We start from the raw sequence: 19303 nt of genomic DNA on the forward strand, positions 1-19303 counted from the left end.
AAATGTGTCTTTTTAAAACATATTTTCTTATTATGTAATAGTATTAAATTACGGAAAGTTGGCCTTATATTATATATGTATACATATATTCCCGAGATATGTACGTAACGTATATATTTGTAAATAGTGTGTTTTTAACATCGCATGTGACCTTATATTATAAACATTTTTAATCATGACTATAATTACGAAACTGGTTTTTTTCTCTTTTTTTGTTTTGTATGTACATTAGAATTTAAAATAATATATTTTTATAGTGATAGTAATATTTTATTTTCATATAAATATAAGTTATTCAAATTAAACAAAAGTGTGTTTTAAATGCATCAAGAAATGTTCATCGTGGAAATTTACATAGGAAATATATTGTATATTGAAAGTTTCAATGAAGTTTAGCGTTCGGGTGGTGTTTCAGGTTTTGACGAGCGGCGTTCAGGTATATTTTCTTCAACAAATTTTGTTCCAATAAATTCAGACTCCTCTTGCCTGGATTGAACCCACCGTTCAGATAATCGTCGTCTTTTCCTTGAATTATAAATACATACATAAATAACACTCGGCAACAACAAAAAAAATCACCAGAGCGAAGACTAATCAAGCTTAGTCTCACTAAATTTGAATATGAGATTGATTTCTGTCGGATTGCTCTCGTTTATGAGATATGAGCGTTGAAAAATATGCGCAATTTTTACAGTCTTTTGGCTTTTGCAGTTTTTATCTCAATATCTAGTATTGCTGTGCCAAAAGTGAGTATTGGAATTAATAGTCAGATGTTTTTCCTATTGATTGTGATTTTTTATTGCTTTGAAAATACTTATAATTAATTAACTAGCCAATTTTAAAAGTCAAAAATCTTATATATAATTTCGAAAGAGACTGTATGTATTTATGTTTGTTTGGTTCAATTTGATAAACAAACACATGAATATTCAAATAAATTTAAATTAAATTAAATTAATAAAATGTTTACTATAAGATTGGCCATGTTTAAGCGGTTTATATTACAAATACTGAGCGAAGCCGGGTAAAAACACTATTTTACCATATATTTACTGCTCCAATTAGTGTTGATATGAAAAAACGTAGTGAAATATAAAACTGACCCAATTAATGCACAAGAGCATGGTAAAAAAAAAAGTATATGTTTGACTTAAAATTCGCTAGATAATTAATTTGTAAGTATTTTAAAGCAATAAAAATTCAAAATCAATAGAAAAAACGTTTGACTATTGATTTCAATATGTACTTACTTTTGGCAATACAAAAAATGCAAAAGCCAAAAATCTGTAAAAAAATTCCGCCATTTTAAATCGCTTCTATCCATAGAAATAGAATGCATAGAATCGCTCTCAGCCTCCAAAAATGTTGCCACAAAAACTGCACAGCAGAGTTTGTTCATTGTTGGCTAAACTTCGTCTCTCTCTTCGATGGCTCGCTTTTAGACGATACTTTTGTTAACAATGACCATTCTATGAATTCTACTTCTATGCTTATATCTCATAAATGAGAAGAAACCAACAAAAATCATCGTCATGTTCAATTCAGTGGATCAAACTTAGTCAAAATTAACAAGTCTCCGCTCAGGTAAGTAAAATACGTGATTTTTTGTTGTCCAGTGTAATTGAACAACACATAAAGAATCAAAAGCAATGAATATGATGAATACCAGCGCCTGGAAGTTGTCCATTCGCACAGCCGTCATCCCATACATTGACACACCGTTTGCCAGGATTGAATCCTCCATTCAGATAATCATCATCTTTACCTACATATATGAAAATAATTTAATACATATAACAATTTCCACATGGAATTGATTCAAATTTTGATTGTATATTCACCAGCGCCTGGAAGTTGTCCATTAGCACAACCATCATCCCATACGTTGACGCACCGTTTACCCGGATTGAATCCTCCATTCAGATAGTCGTCATCCTTGCCTGTATATAAAAAAAAAACATTCATCATAAACATTTCCACTAGAATTAATTCAAATTTTGATCGTGAACTCACCAGCGCCCGGAAGTTGTCCGTTGGCGCAACCGTCATCCCAAACATTGACGCATCGCTTGCCAGGATTGAAGCCTCCGTTTAAATAGTCATCATCCTTACCTGCATGGAAATTACCCCTTATTCTACATGCGTACATATGAATCGATTCAGATTATTAATTTCAAACTTACCGGCGCCTGGAAGTTGTCCGTTGGCGCAGCCATCGTCCCATACATTAACACACCGCTTGCCAGGATTTAAACCGCCGTTGAGGAAGTCGTTGTCTCCGCTGGAGCCGACCAGTTCGCCGTTGGAGCAGCCGTCGTCCCAGAGATTCAGGCACCGACCAGCGGCCAGAGACCGTCCCAAAGCCGAATCAACGACCGCGAGAGCCAACACCACGACGAAGTACTTCATAGCGAACGTTTCAAATGCACAGCTCGGAAAGTAATGATCTCCGATGGGAAAGTGCCGCCGTTTTATAACGCTCGCTTATCAGCAAATAAGGATTTAATAAGGACATTCACGAGTGGCACATATGGATGCCCTAATTTAGGAATCGTATTTAATTAATGAACTATATTGAAGTGGCGGTTAATAAATAGGCTTATCATTTCGCACTTCAGTTATTGCCCTGATGAATTGACAATATATTAATATATTATTTAATACAATATGGACTGTTTAACATATGAACTCAAATTTGTGAAAATTGGTTTTGAATTTTTGCTAGGAATTGCTTCAGCGAAATTTCGTTTATAGGTTATGTCACTTTTATGATTAATGTAAAATGAAAAGAATTGTAATTTCTTATTACTTTTATTTTAAAATTAGCTCGTTTGAATGTCTTACAATAATTAAAAAAAAAAACATTGAATCGCTGTACATATAGTATATATAAATAATCACAACATAAATATTGTTACAATGGAATTAAATAGTCACTGGTTTGATTTTAAATGAAAAATTTTCATCATAATAAAGGCACAACATACAAACATTTATGGACAATTAAACGACAAAAATAAACGTGAGCCATGAGCAGTACAGTAAATAAAATAAAAATACTAAATAAGGATTAATAAAGAGTTATTGATATTATATTGAAGAAGAATCTCAACTGAAAATGTAAATTTGAAAGTATATGTTAATAATTAATAAAAAAAGGCAACAATAATTCAGTCTTACAGTGAGTCCAAATTTTGAAACATATTGTACGTTTAATATACATAAAACACATGGCTTATTTTATCATTTAAAAGTTATACCCAATCATCAAAATTATAATTTGGCTGAACTTCCAAATAAATCCGGTGGATTTAACGAACTTATCATAATCCATACACACAACACATTCATAACAAAACATTAAAATGCATCGCATATCAAACACTAAGAGTCTAATCGGTCAATGACTTTCTTGTAGTGAGTCTCCAGAGATTGGTATTGAACGTTGAGCCTTTGGAAGGTTTCCTCGACGCCGAAAGTAGACAGCGTCGCGGCATACTCTTCCGGTTTTAAAACCTTCTGCAATTTTTTCATGTCGTTTTTCTTTTTCTTACAAAAAAAGCCACAAATTACTATTTATGATATTGAATATATCGAGATATTTACTAGGATGCTTACTTGGAACGGTGCATTTAATCTATTCTTGACGTCGAGACGGAACATTTTATATTGCTGTACGTCAGTGGTGTCCGTGTGACGTAATCGGAGTATTTCGTAGACCCTCCTCGCTTGCTTGTTGTTTATTTTGAATTTACTCTGAGCTTGAGTGGCCATATCTTTGTTATATCTGGAAAAAATGTGCGTTTTAGAAAAATTTATGCTATTTATTATATTAGAATTATTATGAATAGGTAAAATTACCCATCGAATAAGATCTTAGGGTTGAAGGCAGGTAGAGTTTCACAATTTTGTGCGTCGACATAGTCTCTAAGTCGTTGAAAATCATCCGATGGATCTTCCACTGTTATGTCAATCACCGAGTTGAATGATACGTAATGAGAATATATAGCCTGGGAATAAATTCAACAATATTAAAATACATACATATTTGCTTAAAGTTATTAAATGGAGTTGCTAAAGTAGTAGATGTTGGGCATTGTATAAAAACATTTGTGTAATGTTCAGAATTATGGTTCTAATGAGTAGATTCGGAGCATTGGTTGATTAGTGGGATATTTTCGTTAGGTATGTTTAGTTATTTACTTAATTACTTTTTAAGCACGCATATATGCTTTATACTTTTAGATATACTTTTGTTATGTATACCGTGCAAAAATGCAGAAGGTATAAGTAAGAAATAAGCGCAAGAAAATTGTACTCACTATAAAAACTTACGTTAATTGACAGATTCGGAAATAGGGAATACACATTAAAGCTCGCCAAAGATTATAGAATATCAAACTGTTCGAGATATAGTAAAACAAAAATAGTAGTTGATGGCGTTAACAAGAGATTGTGATAGTACTACATGTCCTTATAAACGAAAGAGTATGAAAATGTCATCATATGAAGATTTAGAAAACCAAAAAACCTTAATCATTTAAGAGGACTGAAATAAAAAATCTTTCTGTTGGTTATTACAATCAAAAAAGCTTGTAAAAAAAGGATGGATACAGATCTTTGAAGATTTGTTAAAAACTATCATATATGGGCTCTTAACCGTTTGCCCGCGGCCGTCTTCTATGGAAGCTTTGCCCGACAAGTCTGTAGCGCGGTTGTCTTCCATAGAATTTCTGAACTTTGCACGGGATTTTGAGCCTTATATGCGCCTATTTCAACTGTTTTAAGGTTCAAAATTGGTTGAAAATATTACTGAGAGTTGAATGCCATCCATTCAATTTGCTTAAAATGAATATATACCAGTCAAAATTAGTTTTTTGTGGAACCATACTGAAACCTCGTTTATGTGACGTCACGTCTGTTGAACAATGGCGACGATACGTCTCAATTGTATGAAGAATGATTATTTGACATAAAAGCCATAACTACGAGATATATTATGTATTTTATTGTTTAAAATAATACTTTGTGTTAATTAACATATCCGGTTACTTGAGTAAATATTAAAATATGTATTTAAGGTGGAAAACTCGATTGTCAAATTCGCGAAAAAGGTGCCGCGTACAGAGCTTGTTCGCTATATTTATTGCCGCGGGCAAAGGGGGTTAAGGGATTTTTTTTAAAGTAAAGGGCTGTCACAATGAAACATATACTTGTAAAAATCAGTATTGTTAATAGATAATGTTCCTCAATCTGAATGAAACTACATATGTATATTTGAAACAAACAACGGTCTTATGTTAGCTAAATTTTTACCACTTAATATTACTAGTCTAATTCAATTTGAGGACCGAGGTGTCATAGCATCAATGAAACAGCTTTAGAGCGAAAACACAGAGTGGTATGGGACGTCATGTGTCCTTGGCTTCCCGCTATGCACATACAGAATGAATATGTTCGGGAGCTCACACGTGTTTGCATATCCATATGCAACCGACAAGTTTCTCTTACATTTCTTCAAATATGGGATTCACCATTATCACTGTCAAGCAAGGATGAATACAAGGATAAAATATCACCGAAAACATTTCAGGGGGTGAATTTTGGGACTGTATACCATGTATACGGGCTAGGTGTGCTACGTTTTTTTCTCACGTTTAAAAGTATCTAAAAAAAACAACACGTCCCACGTCCCAATATGTGTTTTCACCCTTACCGTGCTGATCTTCTCAAAACTTTTGCTGAGGAAGATGAAGACTTGATCAATTTTTGGAAAAAAAAATGAGAATATTGGATGCTATACACAGAATAGCAAAATCTTGATCGAGAGGAAAGAAAATTACACTGGAAAATTAACGTGGAAATAGATTAATCGGATTGTGAAGAGATCCAGCCAAGTGATATATCTGAAATATGCAGATTAATGGAAAATTTAAAATGATTCGGAACACATTGACAAGTGTTTCAATCGCGTTTCATACAATTTGGGAATTCAACACACAAGTGATGCAGATATAGTTTCTATTGTCACTCAAAATACTCATTCAAACAATAGAAACGATATCAAAAATTGATAGTTCGGATTATCAGTGTTTTTCAATTATCCAATCCCGTACTCCCCAGCATTTTCCCGGATAATCGAGAGTACACTGTATTGCATACTTCTATATTATTTTACACTGCTTTGTCATGTTTACTATCTACAGTTAGTGTATATTAATATGCGTAATATAAATATAGTGATAAAAACTAGATATACTAGAAAAACAGGAAACCTTATGGTGTTTTTTTGTTTTCCTTCAAATTACAATTGTCTTGCATAATGCAATGCATTTTATAAAGATATAAAAATTGAATGGTTTCAAATTTATTAATGTAACAATTGCCTTAAATTGGATAACAATTACATACTAGTTCTAGTACTAATTTTCTGAATTACCTATGACATGTTCTCAGTGCATAGTTTTTTAAATAAATATGTTTTGAAATCAATACTGTATAATAAAAACATAGATAAAGTAAAAAGAATGGAGCCAATTATAATATACACCTGTAATAATTGAGCTCCGAGCCCATTGCGTTGAAAAGGTGGCAGGACGAGTGCTTGAGATATGCGTGGTCTTGTATGGAACGGCCAAGCATAATAACGATATACGGTGCTCATACCGGCCACAGCCCATCTTCGATTTCCATCACAAGTGTTGTACTGTTCATATCTACAAGAAGGCACGATTTAAATACAACATAGTTACTGCTTAATAAAAGCTCGACGCCAAAAACTTACAATATAAAAAACGTCCACTGATCATCTTCGATGTCGATGAAAGACGCAGCATCGACGTACCAAAGTAGGAAGGTTTGCAAACGAGTGTGAAAGTTCAAAAAGTTTGGAGTTTTAGTCTCGCAAAAGTACACTTCGAATTTACGATCTACTCCGTTGACTAGAAATAAATAGAATAAAATTACAAGTGTGACCGTTTGTGCGCTGAAAGTGACGATTTCAATCGAATTATTACAATTATCAATGGAAAACGAATGGATGAGGTCTCCATATGGCACAAAATCGTCGTCTTTCATCAAGCTTTTGACGAAATCGTCTATATTGGTGTGATAATTTGGCGCTAGCATTGGACTTATTTTATCGGCGATGTTGTCCGGTTTGACACCATCGAAGTGAACAGGATCAATCTGCAATCGGAGCAACGCAACGTTAATAGCAAACGATCAAATGAACAAATAACACTATTAAAAAAAAAATCTTAACCTTATCTGAGTAAGTAATTCCTAGGTATGTTTGAAGCGACGCCGCTGTGTAATATAGTCTAATGTTGAGGTCAGTATATCCGAATATGTTTTCGTTTTCTCCGAATACTTGATGCGACATATCGGGCCCGAAGGCTTTTTCATCATCTTCTATGTCCTCTACTGCACGTACTGAAATAATATATTGATAGGTTAAGTATTCGATGTTTATATAGAAATAATGGGTCAAGTATTGGTTTTATTTGTAGTGAAGTGAATTTGAGGTTAGGTACTGTTGTGTTGGAGTTGTGCGATAGTTTGATGAGGGCATGTGAAGAATGAAAGATTGTGAATGGAGTGGAGTGGAGGTGTTGTGGTGTTGTGGTGAGTTACCTAATTTGAAGTGGAGGACGTCGTTGGCGTCCACGACGAGGTGGGCCAACGTCTCCATGATGTCACGAGGGGCGTCGTACTCCATCGGGGCGAAGATCGCAACACCGATCGCTCGAACCCGCGAACACCACCACGCGAGGCGAGCCAACGAGCTGATGGGCTCGCGCCAAAATACAACGACACGTGTCTAAGCATTCAATCATACGCCCATTTCCCGCCTAATTAGCCACTATTTTTATTTTACATTCATTTTTAATACATTCGCATTCTTTGAGTAAAATAATGGCATAAACTTGGTAGATTGATACTTAACGACCTACTCACTTACCAATACTCATATCACGACAACTTTTTTTTTTTTTTTCTTAAAATTTACATGCAATTTTATCTGTCCTCCTCGGGACATTCGGCGCATTTCTTCTTTCTTATTCCCTAGCTTGTGGGTGAAATGCCCATTGGCAATTCACTCTGTTAGCAATCTCACGACAACTTAAAGTATTTTTTAAAGGAATGTAAACTAATGTATTAAGTTTGAAACGAGCCTTTTTCGTAAAATTATAGAGAATTAGCGATTAAAATTGTAGGCGGGGTAGCGATGTGTTGACCGTATCCCGGCCTAACGAAACACTGTTGTGCTTGTTTTATAAAGTTTTATTGTTTGCCTATGGTTGTACAAAGGTATTATGGAGGATGAACGAATGAGACGACTGGCATGTTAATGCACGTGTTTATTATATGACAGCTGAAGACAGAGTGGGTAGCGGCTCTCCGAACCCAGCCGGGTTGGTCCCCACTCGCAGGAAGGCAACCAAACTCGACCATGTCGTATAAGCGAGCCGCCACAGTATTATATTTGGGCAAAAGTATGGCGTTCAGCGGTCTCTGGATATGGTAGAGTGTCGCTGGCTCGGCATTCGTTTATGTTCAGAAGGTCTCTGGATGCGGCAGTGTGTTGTTGGCTCGTCGTTCGGCTATGTTCAGAAGGTCTCCGGATGCGGCAGTGTGTTGCTGGCTCGTTGTTCGGCTATGTTCGGAAGGTCTCTGGATACGGCAGTGTGTTGCTGGCTCGTTCGGCTGGTTGATCTTCCAAGTCCGCGTAGTGTAGTGGTGGCAGGTCAGGAGCTGGATGTCGACTGGTCTGCTGCTGTGTGTCGACGCTTGCTGCTGTGGGTCGACTGGTCTGGTGCTGTGTGTCGACGCTTGCTGCTGTGGGTCGACTGGCGTTGTTTGGGTTGTACCTCCTTTTATAGTGTTTCTGGAATCACCTGACCCATGGTGGTGGTTTGTTGATGCGTAAGCGAGAAATTTGCTTTTGTCGATGGGGTGGACTTTTCTGGAACGATTGGCGCCGTTCCGCTCGATGTAGTTTAATGGTGGCGGCGTGTTTCGACCGTTTTGGTTCTGCTCGACTGGTAGGGGCGTTCCGCTTGAGTTTAATATAATGGCTGCAGGTGTGCGTCGTCTGGGTTTCGTTCCGCTCGAGTGTGAAGGGTGGATCATTCTCGAAGGATTTGGCAATTGATTCCAAGAAGTGCACGGGTTGTTTACGTGTGTGAGTTCTGCAAGGAATGTGGTTTGTTGTTGTGGAATATTCTCGAATGTTTCGATGACGATGACGATGGCGAGATTCCTACAAAATGTATGGAATGAAACGCTTGTAGGGATATAGCACAACTTCTACCATACGAAATTAGGTAGATGATATTTCCCTCATCGAACTTAATCTGTACAAATGACATCATCGCGTCCTGAAAGTCAGCCTTGGCCGAAATACTTCGTCCAGCTTACCCATAAAGGCGATTCGACTCGCTCCAGATATGCAATCACGAGTACACGGGAAATCCCAAGGAGCTACGCAACTACGCATCAAACATGGAACACAAAGGACGACCTCGACCCCGCTGGAATCTTCCAGAACGTGATCTCACCAGCCCAGCTACACGTTGCTCAAGCAACACCTTTATAAACCAGCGCATCGTCCCCAGATGTCAGTGAGCTTCAGGAACTCGACCTGGCTCGTTCCAGCGAATCCCCTACCTACTTCGCTGTACATACAAATACACCTGTATTGATCGAGTAATAAAGATCATCTTCAAAATAAAACTGAATTTCCATAGGCCGGGAAACGGTCCAAACCTTTAACCCGCTCTATAACTGGTGAAAATTAATATTTTAAAACAGGAATGAAGTACCTAATTATAGAAATATTAGCTTCGTGACAAAACTTGATAGCAGTCGATGTTTTTCTCGGTAAAGGGATTACTGCGCAAATTGCGATCACGTTCATGACAATCGTTTCCACAAAAATCGCGAATACGAAATATCTGGCACTCGAGTTCTCGTTAACACAATATTTTGCTTTCGATTGATAGAGTTTTTGGGTGCCCGATGTTCCGTGATCAAGATTTTAGTGACGTGCGCGAGATCGCTTTTCTCAGATGATTGTTTATTCTTATAAGTTGTCGTTTCTTTCGATAGTTTGACATCAATAACTAATTAACAAATAATCTAATTAACACGAACGACTTAATCAGAACCGGTCACAGGACAACCGGTCACTCTAGATCGCTCACACGTGATCACCCGTCACACTAAAACTGGTCACACCCTAAAACTGGTCACGAGGAAACTGGTCACACCCTAAAACTGGTCACATCCGAAAATTGGTCACGAAAAAACTGGTCACCCAAAAATTAAAAATTGGTTGAATTTTTGGGTATGACCAGTTTTAGTGTGACGGGTGATCACGTGTGACCGATCTAGAGCGATCGGTTGTCTTGTGACAGGTTCACATATGAGTAGTAGTCCGTTTACCCATTTTACAAACAAACGATTTTTTTTGATGAATAAAATAAATTGAGTACATTATAATTCAGCAGCTGGGATACATTCATTACAATCGTTAATTTACAATCAAAATACTGCATATTATAATAAATTAAGATTGTTTACATTAACTTCATTCGAATTGCACAAATGAGTCATACGAAAAAGTCATGCATCATCCTTGCGCAATTATTTGTGCAAAAATCAAAATGTCTCGAAAAAAACTCATACAACATATTGAAATAAATCGAAATCGAAATATCACACTACTTTATGTATAGCTTGCGTCGAAATAAACGGTGAAAACAATTTAGAACGCCACACAAAACGGGCTGAAAAGTCAAAACCGAGCCGGACATGGTCGTGGAGCGAGCATGTTGAGGGCGCACTGCGTGAGCGACGGCGCTCCGGTGTCCGCGTGACGTCACGCCTGTTGGGTTAGGTGTCGGGCAGCTCCCTGTCGCCCCCGGAGCCGCCGCCCCCCGCGCCCCCAGACATGAGTCGACACGAAGGTCAGTCGCGAGAGGAAAGACAGCACCACTCGTGCGCCCCCAACGCGCCCGCAGACCTACAAACCGACCCCCACCCCACTCACCCCGCCCCTCTCCCCAGCTGTCACCCGAGTCACTCGCCCCCTTTTTCACCCTTTACGCACAACCGTCATCACACGTATACCCTCAATGCCCGAAACGAAAGCGAAACGCTCCAATTCCCACATAGTATAAAGCAATCGATCCAAATATAGAAGATCATCGACTCATTTCCCATGCATTTACGTGCACACACACACACACACACTCACGCGCGTACACACTAGAAGGAAGCGTTCGATTCTGATCTCCACAGTGAGTGTTTGATCCCTGTGTTGTTGGCAGGGTCGTGACACCATTAATGTGTTGGTTGAATAGCCTGTTTGTTTGTGTACACAAAGGTCACCTCTCGATCTGTACTGTAATTGTGCAAATCTCATTTCGATCGCTTTCCCAAAATAATATGCATGCATTTATGTAATGAACGTATTAATTGTCGTGTGTACAATCATTATCTATATCTCGATAGTGTGTGTGTGTGTGTGTGTATTGATAGTGAGTGGTGCCAATTTTTGTGTTTTTGTCACTTCGTATGTCAAAATGTTCAGATAGTGTGAATTGTTTCAATGACACTTAACATTCCTTGAGCACATTTGATTTGACGATTGCTTCTTTTTCTTTTTCGACGCAAATTTTTATAGGAAATCTATAGGTGAAAAAGTCTCATCTACTTAAATATTCATAATATAAGTCAAATTTTTGTTCGTATTTAGTTTGTATTTTTTTGTTTTCATACTTAACAGGTATTTGAATGGATTGTTTTTTATTACAAGTAGAAACATTGTGATACAATTAGACATACAGGTATAACATCGGTCGTAAGTTAAATTTCATACAAAATATTAAGAAAATTTAATTATTTTTAAAATGATTTTTTTATTACTAAATTATGTTCACAATACATCTTGTATCTATTTTAATAGCTACTGATCTACATATCATTTTCTAATTTGCAATTTTATTTTATTTTTGTTAGTAATTATAGTATTATATTATTTTAATGTTAATTGTACAGCATAATAGGAAAAATAGCTGAAAAACTTGTTTACAATTCTTATTTTATTCACTTCAAAACATTTTAAATAGGGTTTTGAGCTCTTTTTCCTATTATGCTGTACTAATATCAACATTAGAATAATATAATACTATGATTACTAACGAAATTAAATTATAATTGTAAAATAGAAAATAATCAGTAGATCAGTAAGTATTGAAATAGATATAAGATGTGTTGTGAACATAATTTAGTAATAATAAAAAAAATCAAATTCACTTCAAAATGTGCATATGTCATTGTAATTTCTCGAAAATATATGCCATTTAGCTTCTTCCAAAGGGCAGTGGCGTAACGGCAGCCCATGATTTATTGTTTAAAATATAATTTTCTGGAATTCGTTGATATTAATCCGGTTGTAAGTGCGTTGAACCGTCGTAAGTCGAGTACTACCTGTCTAATGGAACTAGCCTATGTGGGTTCTGTTTTTAAAAGGGCAGCTTTTTCTATCTTTAATGAACATGTTAACCCTTTGAGTGCTGACGTATTTTCTGGTGAAAGCCCGCCACGCTGAAAATTATTAAGAAATCCAATAGAAAGCAGGTTTAAAAATTGTAGCTACTCCCAACAAACCCTATATAACTACCGCCGAGGATTTAGAGTTTTGTAAAGGTGTGTTTAGACTCTCTATTATATCTTGCAACAATATAAAATGAGCAAAAGAAGTCTATTAATGAATGTATTTTTCTATAATTAGTACCATCTTCTTCATTGTTGTTAAAATGTAATGCTCACAAGCTAAATGCCAAACCACAATCTAAAATACTCATCAGCTAGGGATTTCCATTGGGAAATTCTGCTATGGTTATTAATTCAGAAATTCCGGTGTAAACCAGTCTTTATAAACGTTGATAAATGAATGACACAGATTACACGACCCATGTTCAATGCATTTTTATTCAATTTATCGGCGCTTTTCAGGCCTACAGACTTGTAGGCAGAATGACGGTCAGCATTCAAAGGGTTAAATGAATTATTATGATAATAGTAACAATTATCAAATAAGTTTTTAAAAAAAGATTCATAGATGCACTTTTTAAAAACGTTACTCATGGGTTGGTTCCGTTAGGCAAAATAATGTCAAATTTCACAATGAATATATAGCAATGAGTATTTTTTTAATTTTTAATTCCGTATACAAGGTTAATTGATTTATTATCCAATACTGAATGAGTTTTATGGCCACTTCTCATTTCCATGGATACTAAACAAATTAAAAATAATAAAGTTATTTTCAATACATACAATCAAATTTAGAATAAATCAATAGCGAAATTTCGACTAGTCTAAATCTAAGTAAGAGAATCATCGGTGATGCGATCCATACTAGCTGGTTAGTTGCAGTCGGCATTGATGACGCACTCGTAAAACGATAGTGATGCATCATTATATTGTTTTTTCTTCGGCTGTACTATGTGCAAGTGCAACCGTGGCAAATTCCCAAAACAAAACAGTGAAAAAATTCACGCTTTTTTCCACGATCTTTGTATTTATTACTAAATAAAACATTTCCATGTAAATGTTAACGAAGTATCGCGCGTAGTTAGCATCTCTCTGCCGTTGACAAAATAAAAATGTATTCACCGAATTATGTAGATTGGTTGACATAAACGACGAGTCATTCGCTCGTAGAATTTTATTGAAAACAAATATGTTCACTTGAATGTTTCCAAGGAAGATGCTGCCGAAAGAGATTGAGACTCGTCTACTCGAAGGCAATAGTCTGGTGTTATTACTTCTGACCCAAGGCTGTATGTCACAATGTTTGGCTTTGTATACATGGAGACGACACTGTCAATATTTTATGTGTACATTAAATGTGAAAAAGTATAGTGTTGCAATGAAATATGCGTAGTTTTGCCCGATGGAACTGACCTGCATAAGTAAATTTTCAGGCAACTTCACCTAAAATCATATGCGTGCTTTTCTTATTGTATTCAATTGATTTGCTTTTCATTGAAGTTCTAACTGCCAATGTGGGCTTTTATTTTAATTTTTATTTTATTTTTATCTTTAATTTATATCAGGAAGGCCTCACAGGTAACTTCAATGCGCCTTCCTGGCCAGAAACATTGTACATTTGATACAAATTAAATAAATACATATTGTTGCGTGGGGGCGGGTGGAGGATCCAAGAAAAAGGCCAAAGTCGTTTCACAGCATTTATTGGTGATTAAGAATCTTCATATCTTCAGACAGAATGTCTTCATATCGCCTAAGTACCGCCTTATAACGGATCGGTCGCTCCAGGGCATCTTCGACGTCCGGTTACTTCCCTATTGTTTAGGCATGTACCCGGATATGTATTCCCACGACACTCCGTCCCACGCTATCGGTCACTTCTGAGAAGGGACCAATAGCGGCCAATTCGGTGGCCATTGTTTAGCCTACTTGCACTTAGTCTAGAGATAATCCTTGACACCAATTATAACGGTCACACAGTCTCTGGGATGCTACTCGGTTCTAATCCGATTGCACTTACTCGGCGGTGTACGTAACAATATCAATTAATATCCACAGAGACATCTATTGTCAAATTTGTAAATTTCCAGCATTTTATACAATTCAGCGAGATTCGAGATTGCCGAAAACTCGAGATTTTGCGAGAAAATGGGTAAGGTTGTCTATTTGTTGGAACCGTTTCAATGAAAATCAGATTAATTGGCAAACTCACAAATTCAAGATCTGGCCAACAGAAAAAATGAGGGATTTGAACCAGCAACCACTCTGTTCAAAGCATTATATGCCAACCATTGTATAAAATGCTGCAAATTTACAAATTTGATCATAGATGTTTCTGTGGGGGGTGACCGTGAAAAAGTCGAAAATATTCGTTTATCATGCATACATATGAAAAACGGTTAGTATATATATCAGTGGCGTGCGGTAAAACTCTCTCTCCCCCCGTCGTACATCCTCACTTAATTTGCGCGAGCAGGATACAACGGGAACAAGAGGAACAGGCTTTTCCTTCCGTATCCTGCGCGCGCACATTAAACAAGGCTGTATGACAAAAAGAGAGATAATTTCACCGCATGCCACTGATATATATTATACATATATACATAGTACCGTTTACTATGCACCCTTTTTTTTTGATCTTTCGACTTAAGATCTTTCTATTTTCGATCTTTGCCTTCCGATATTTGCTTTTTCGACCTTTTCACTTTCGGTGCCGTGAGGTAGACCCCTCTGTGGGTGTTAATTGCTATGTTTTTACTTTGTATAATACTTGTATCAAATGTACAACGTTTCTGGCCAGGAAGGCGCATTGGAGTTACCTGTTCGGCCTACCTGGTATAGATTAAAAATAAATATATTGTTGCCGACTCTTATAATATATATATATTAAGTTACTTTTATAAAATCGAGATTTTCTAGCTATATTAAAAGTGTGCCCACGAAGCATACACTGTATTAGAATTTGTCATTGTAATTAATCGCTTTGTTTTTTACACTTTTTCCAGGAGTAAGCTGTGATTCTTGCCTGAAAAGTAACTTTGGCGGCAGACGCTATAAATGCCTTATATGTTTCGATTACGATTTGTGCGCTTCGTGTTATGAGAATGGAGCGACCGGTCCGCGCCACTCCGCCGAGCATCCTATGCAGTGTATCCTCACCAGATCTGACTTCGGTACGTTGACTCGCCGCCGCCGCCACCGTACATTATGTATTTCGAGTTGAATTAATTGTTTATATTCGCTTTGCAGAGTTATATTATGGAGGTGAGGCGTTGGGTTTGGAGCAACCACAAGCGTACACGTGTCCGTTCTGCAACAGGATGGGCTTCACCGACGTAGCCCTGCAGGAGCACGTCACCAGCGATCACTCGGAACTGTCCAAAGAGGTGCGCGTGTTGCCATCGGCCGTTTTACCCTTTCGCAATTGGACGGTGTTGAATCATTTTGGTTTTTATTTCCAGGTGGTGTGTCCGGTGTGTGCCGCTGCCCCTGGCGGAGAACCTAACCTCGTCACCGACGACTTTGCCGGTCATTTGACCCTCGAGCATCGCACGGGACCACGAGACTTGATATCATTTCTCATATCCTTTTGATGACTCTTAAATGTTTCATTGTATTTATCTATGATTTTTTTTTTTTTTTTGTACATTATGTGTAGTTTGTTTTGTAATGTTTGTCCTTAACTCCGATGCACGATGAACCAAGCGCAATCAGACATGGAGGTGTACGTAGGATTCCGCCTTCAGGTCGAGGAGTCGGCACACGTGCCAGAAGGTCTAATATGCACTTTAGGTATTGTATATTTGTACTTTTATACACTATTATATCTCGAAAGTTGATGGTACAAGTGTTGCCATACTAAAAAATTGCTATTATTTTGGGGAACATATAATTGAACTTTATTTTATGTAGTTAGTATTCACAAAGTATATACATTAATTCGACTACTTTACGTTCAGTTTGACAGTAAAAAGTAATTTAATTTAATTTTTATTTGACGGATAAAAGTAATTTAAAGTAACGTTCAGTTTGATAGATAAAAAATAGAGATTATTTTATCGCCAATACAATGTTGACTGTAGCAAAAATTCTGATGGATTTAGTTATTTTCAAGTGCAAAGTATTCGTTTTTAAGTTCAAATAAATGAGTGTAAGTGATAATAATTTTAAGGTTTTGCTAAATTTTTTTTTAATGACAAATGTTAGACAAAAATAATCGAGTTAAATAGTAAGTCTGGTTCAGTTATTCAAATCACAATATATTTTTTACAAATTATAGTAGTGTAAAAGTTTAAAAAAAAAATTTCTTTCATTAGTTTTGTAAATTAAATTAAACAAATCTAAAAACGATAAAAATACCATTATATTATATTAGTATTGAATGTATCGTATGAATATATGGTGTTATATTTTCTATGAATGTTTGGAGGGTAACTGTCCTTCGTGATTAGGTTAGTTGTTTAAGACGCTTGTGATTGGTTAGATTGTGAAACCCGCTCGTCTGCGAAATTGGTTCGTTGAAGATGTAACTGGCACAAGTCGGTGAGATTTTACAATTGCTTGTTAATGCATACATTATCTTGCAAAAGTACACATATGTAGAATACAGCGGTGTACACTTTGACTAAACCTTGTGTACAAAACAAGATTTGACACTTTAACTGTAATTGTTTTTGATCTTTTTGAAATGACAATGAAAATATTACATAAAATAAAACGAATGTGATCATGTTAAATTTCGGTATTTGAAATTTTTTCAAATATAATTGTATACGTAAGAAAAAATCGTGTTGGCTTGTATAGATTTACTTTTTTACATACATATTCAAATGTATGTATGTCATCAATAATCGCATTATAATAGTAGGTTTGTATTTCTTCAATAAGTGCCACAATCCCTTCTCATTACACCACACATATTTCCTAATTTGACAATGTGAAAGTCTTTCATAAGCTTTGTAACGTAAATAAATATGTATGTATGATGATAAAAGAATACTGTTGATCGTTAAGTTCGATCAAAATATTTAACATTTGATAGAAAGTTTTCATTAATGAACAAGTGGATGCATTTATTTGTAGCTCATCGAGCGGCCTCAGTGCACTGTCTCCGTCTTCCCGAGACGCAGTCGTGGATCCCATCGCCGAGTTGCTGTCACAGCTGTCGGGCGTCCGACGACCTGTCGGCCACTCTTCGCAGCAAGCCGCCCCTTCACAGTTACAACAGCTGCAAATGCAGCTACAACTAGAACGTCAACATGTTACCGTACGCCCGCTCACCGATCGTATTTCGCATGTGATCCTCGACACTCGCTGGTGCTGGTGTATTCATCGTTGGGTTTTTGTTTGTAGGCCGCGCGGCAGCAACAGCTCGAGAGATTGCCGAGACGGCAAGCGGGCGCTCTCGCCAACAATTCGAACGCTGCCCCCACCATCACGGCTCCGGCCACAGCTCCTAGTGTATCTCATCCCGTTCCAGACGCCCCGTCAACGTCGTCTCAATTTCTATTGTCGAGGTTTGTACCAGCCGTTAATTCGCTATTGTTGATTTTGATCTATTTTACAAGTCGTGCTCGTGTCGTTTTGAAGCAATGGCATTTTTTTTCCGACGATTGTTCTACAGTCACTAGGTCGAGGAGGGATTGCCGCTTTTAAGCTCTATTAAGTCTGAAGAACTTTGAAAGGTTTATGTAATATCAATCATGAAAAACTTTTCAATGAGTCAATGGAAAGCGAAGATATATCTGACATCAGATAAAAAGAGGAAACAAATATATTTATAACTCAATTTTGGTTAATAGCTTAATGTTCATATTCATATGCTGTTATTTATTACATTATCATATATATATTTGTATATATAATATTGCTGTTCTGTCTGTTTGTCTGTCTAAGATAACGCTCGCCGTAATATAATAGTCGTTTCGATTCGACATACTTGTGTACGTCACAGCTAAACCTCTTTCAAAACGTATATACGAATACAATAACAAAAGAAAAAATCTTCTATATGTATATACTGATCGCTACTAATGTTTTCGCTTGGCAGAGAATTTACCGCCATCTATTGAAAATTTATTTAATTTTTCTATTGGTGTTCTATATTGTTTACGGTAAACGGACTACTAGTCATTTGTGAACCAGTCACAGGACAACTGGTCGCTCTAGATCGGTCACACGTGATCACCCGTCACGCTAAAACTGGTCACACCCTAAAATTGGTCACGAAAAATCTGGTCTCACCCAAAAATTCGACCAATTTTTAATTTTTGGGTGTTAATTGTTGGGCTTTACCTGTGCACTACGCTGTGCCTGTTTATCGGTTTTGTTATATTTTCGATTTCAATTGTCAAAGTCATTATCTTTCTAGGAAATTAACCTTTATCAATAACGAACGATTACTGTATTTTCGTTTTTATTAATTAGTTCGGATTATTGTATTCATGCAAGATAAACCTATTGTGTTTATTATACGTGCTAGAAGTGAGCGTTGTTTATGAATTGTGTGGCAAATTATATGAATTTAAATTATGGCAAGAAATCAAGAAAGAAATGGACAGAAGGTTGCAATACACTGAGAAAAAAAAATCACATTTTCTAGTTGCATTTTTTCGGATTAGTGATATGATTAAAAAAACTTTTATATACTATTTGAACATTTATATTTTATTGGCAATGTAATATAGATAAACATAAATATTAATATTTCGTTGGATCGCCTTTATTTTGTATAGAA

General features: G+C 36.5%; 3 protein-coding genes across 3 annotated transcripts in view; 1 reads left to right on the forward strand and 2 right to left on the reverse strand.

Annotated features, from left to right (window-relative positions):
- Window positions 1–187: 187 nt before the first annotated feature.
- LOC143921029 (uncharacterized) lies at window positions 188–2472 on the reverse strand. The gene is made up of 5 exons (XM_077444127.1): window positions 2184–2472; window positions 2014–2112; window positions 1842–1940; window positions 1667–1765; window positions 188–525 (listed from the first exon to the last, which is right to left on the reverse strand). The coding sequence occupies exons 1-5, from the start codon at window positions 2407–2409 to the stop codon at window positions 383–385; spliced, it is 666 nt and encodes a 221-aa protein (XP_077300253.1). The 5' UTR covers window positions 2410–2472; the 3' UTR covers window positions 188–382.
- A 322-nt stretch (window positions 2473–2794) lies between these two features.
- Window positions 2795–7981, reverse strand: Hat1 (histone acetyltransferase 1). The gene is made up of 8 exons (XM_077444076.1): window positions 7636–7981; window positions 7265–7434; window positions 7017–7188; window positions 6785–6941; window positions 6551–6716; window positions 3862–4010; window positions 3619–3787; window positions 2795–3549 (listed from the first exon to the last, which is right to left on the reverse strand). The coding sequence occupies exons 1-8, from the start codon at window positions 7718–7720 to the stop codon at window positions 3385–3387; spliced, it is 1233 nt and encodes a 410-aa protein (XP_077300202.1). The 5' UTR covers window positions 7721–7981; the 3' UTR covers window positions 2795–3384.
- Window positions 7982–10846: 2865 nt separating this feature from the next.
- LOC143921005 (E3 ubiquitin-protein ligase KCMF1-like) overlaps window positions 10847–19303 on the forward strand; it is a 10036-nt gene continuing 1579 nt past the window's right edge. The window contains exons 1-7 of the mRNA XM_077444085.1: window positions 10847–10973; window positions 15573–15740; window positions 15817–15953; window positions 16029–16148; window positions 16262–16359; window positions 17650–17833; window positions 17920–18083. Coding sequence (XP_077300211.1) covers window positions 10958–10973; window positions 15573–15740; window positions 15817–15953; window positions 16029–16148; window positions 16262–16359; window positions 17650–17833; window positions 17920–18083 — 887 coding nt within the window. The 5' untranslated portion in view covers window positions 10847–10957. The remainder of the gene's footprint in view (window positions 10974–15572; window positions 15741–15816; window positions 15954–16028; window positions 16149–16261; window positions 16360–17649; window positions 17834–17919; window positions 18084–19303) is intronic.

Source organism: Arctopsyche grandis, chromosome 13 (assembly GCF_051622035.1).
Source record: "Arctopsyche grandis isolate Sample6627 chromosome 13, ASM5162203v2, whole genome shotgun sequence".
In the NCBI taxonomy this organism is placed as follows: domain Eukaryota; kingdom Metazoa; phylum Arthropoda; class Insecta; order Trichoptera; family Hydropsychidae; genus Arctopsyche; species Arctopsyche grandis.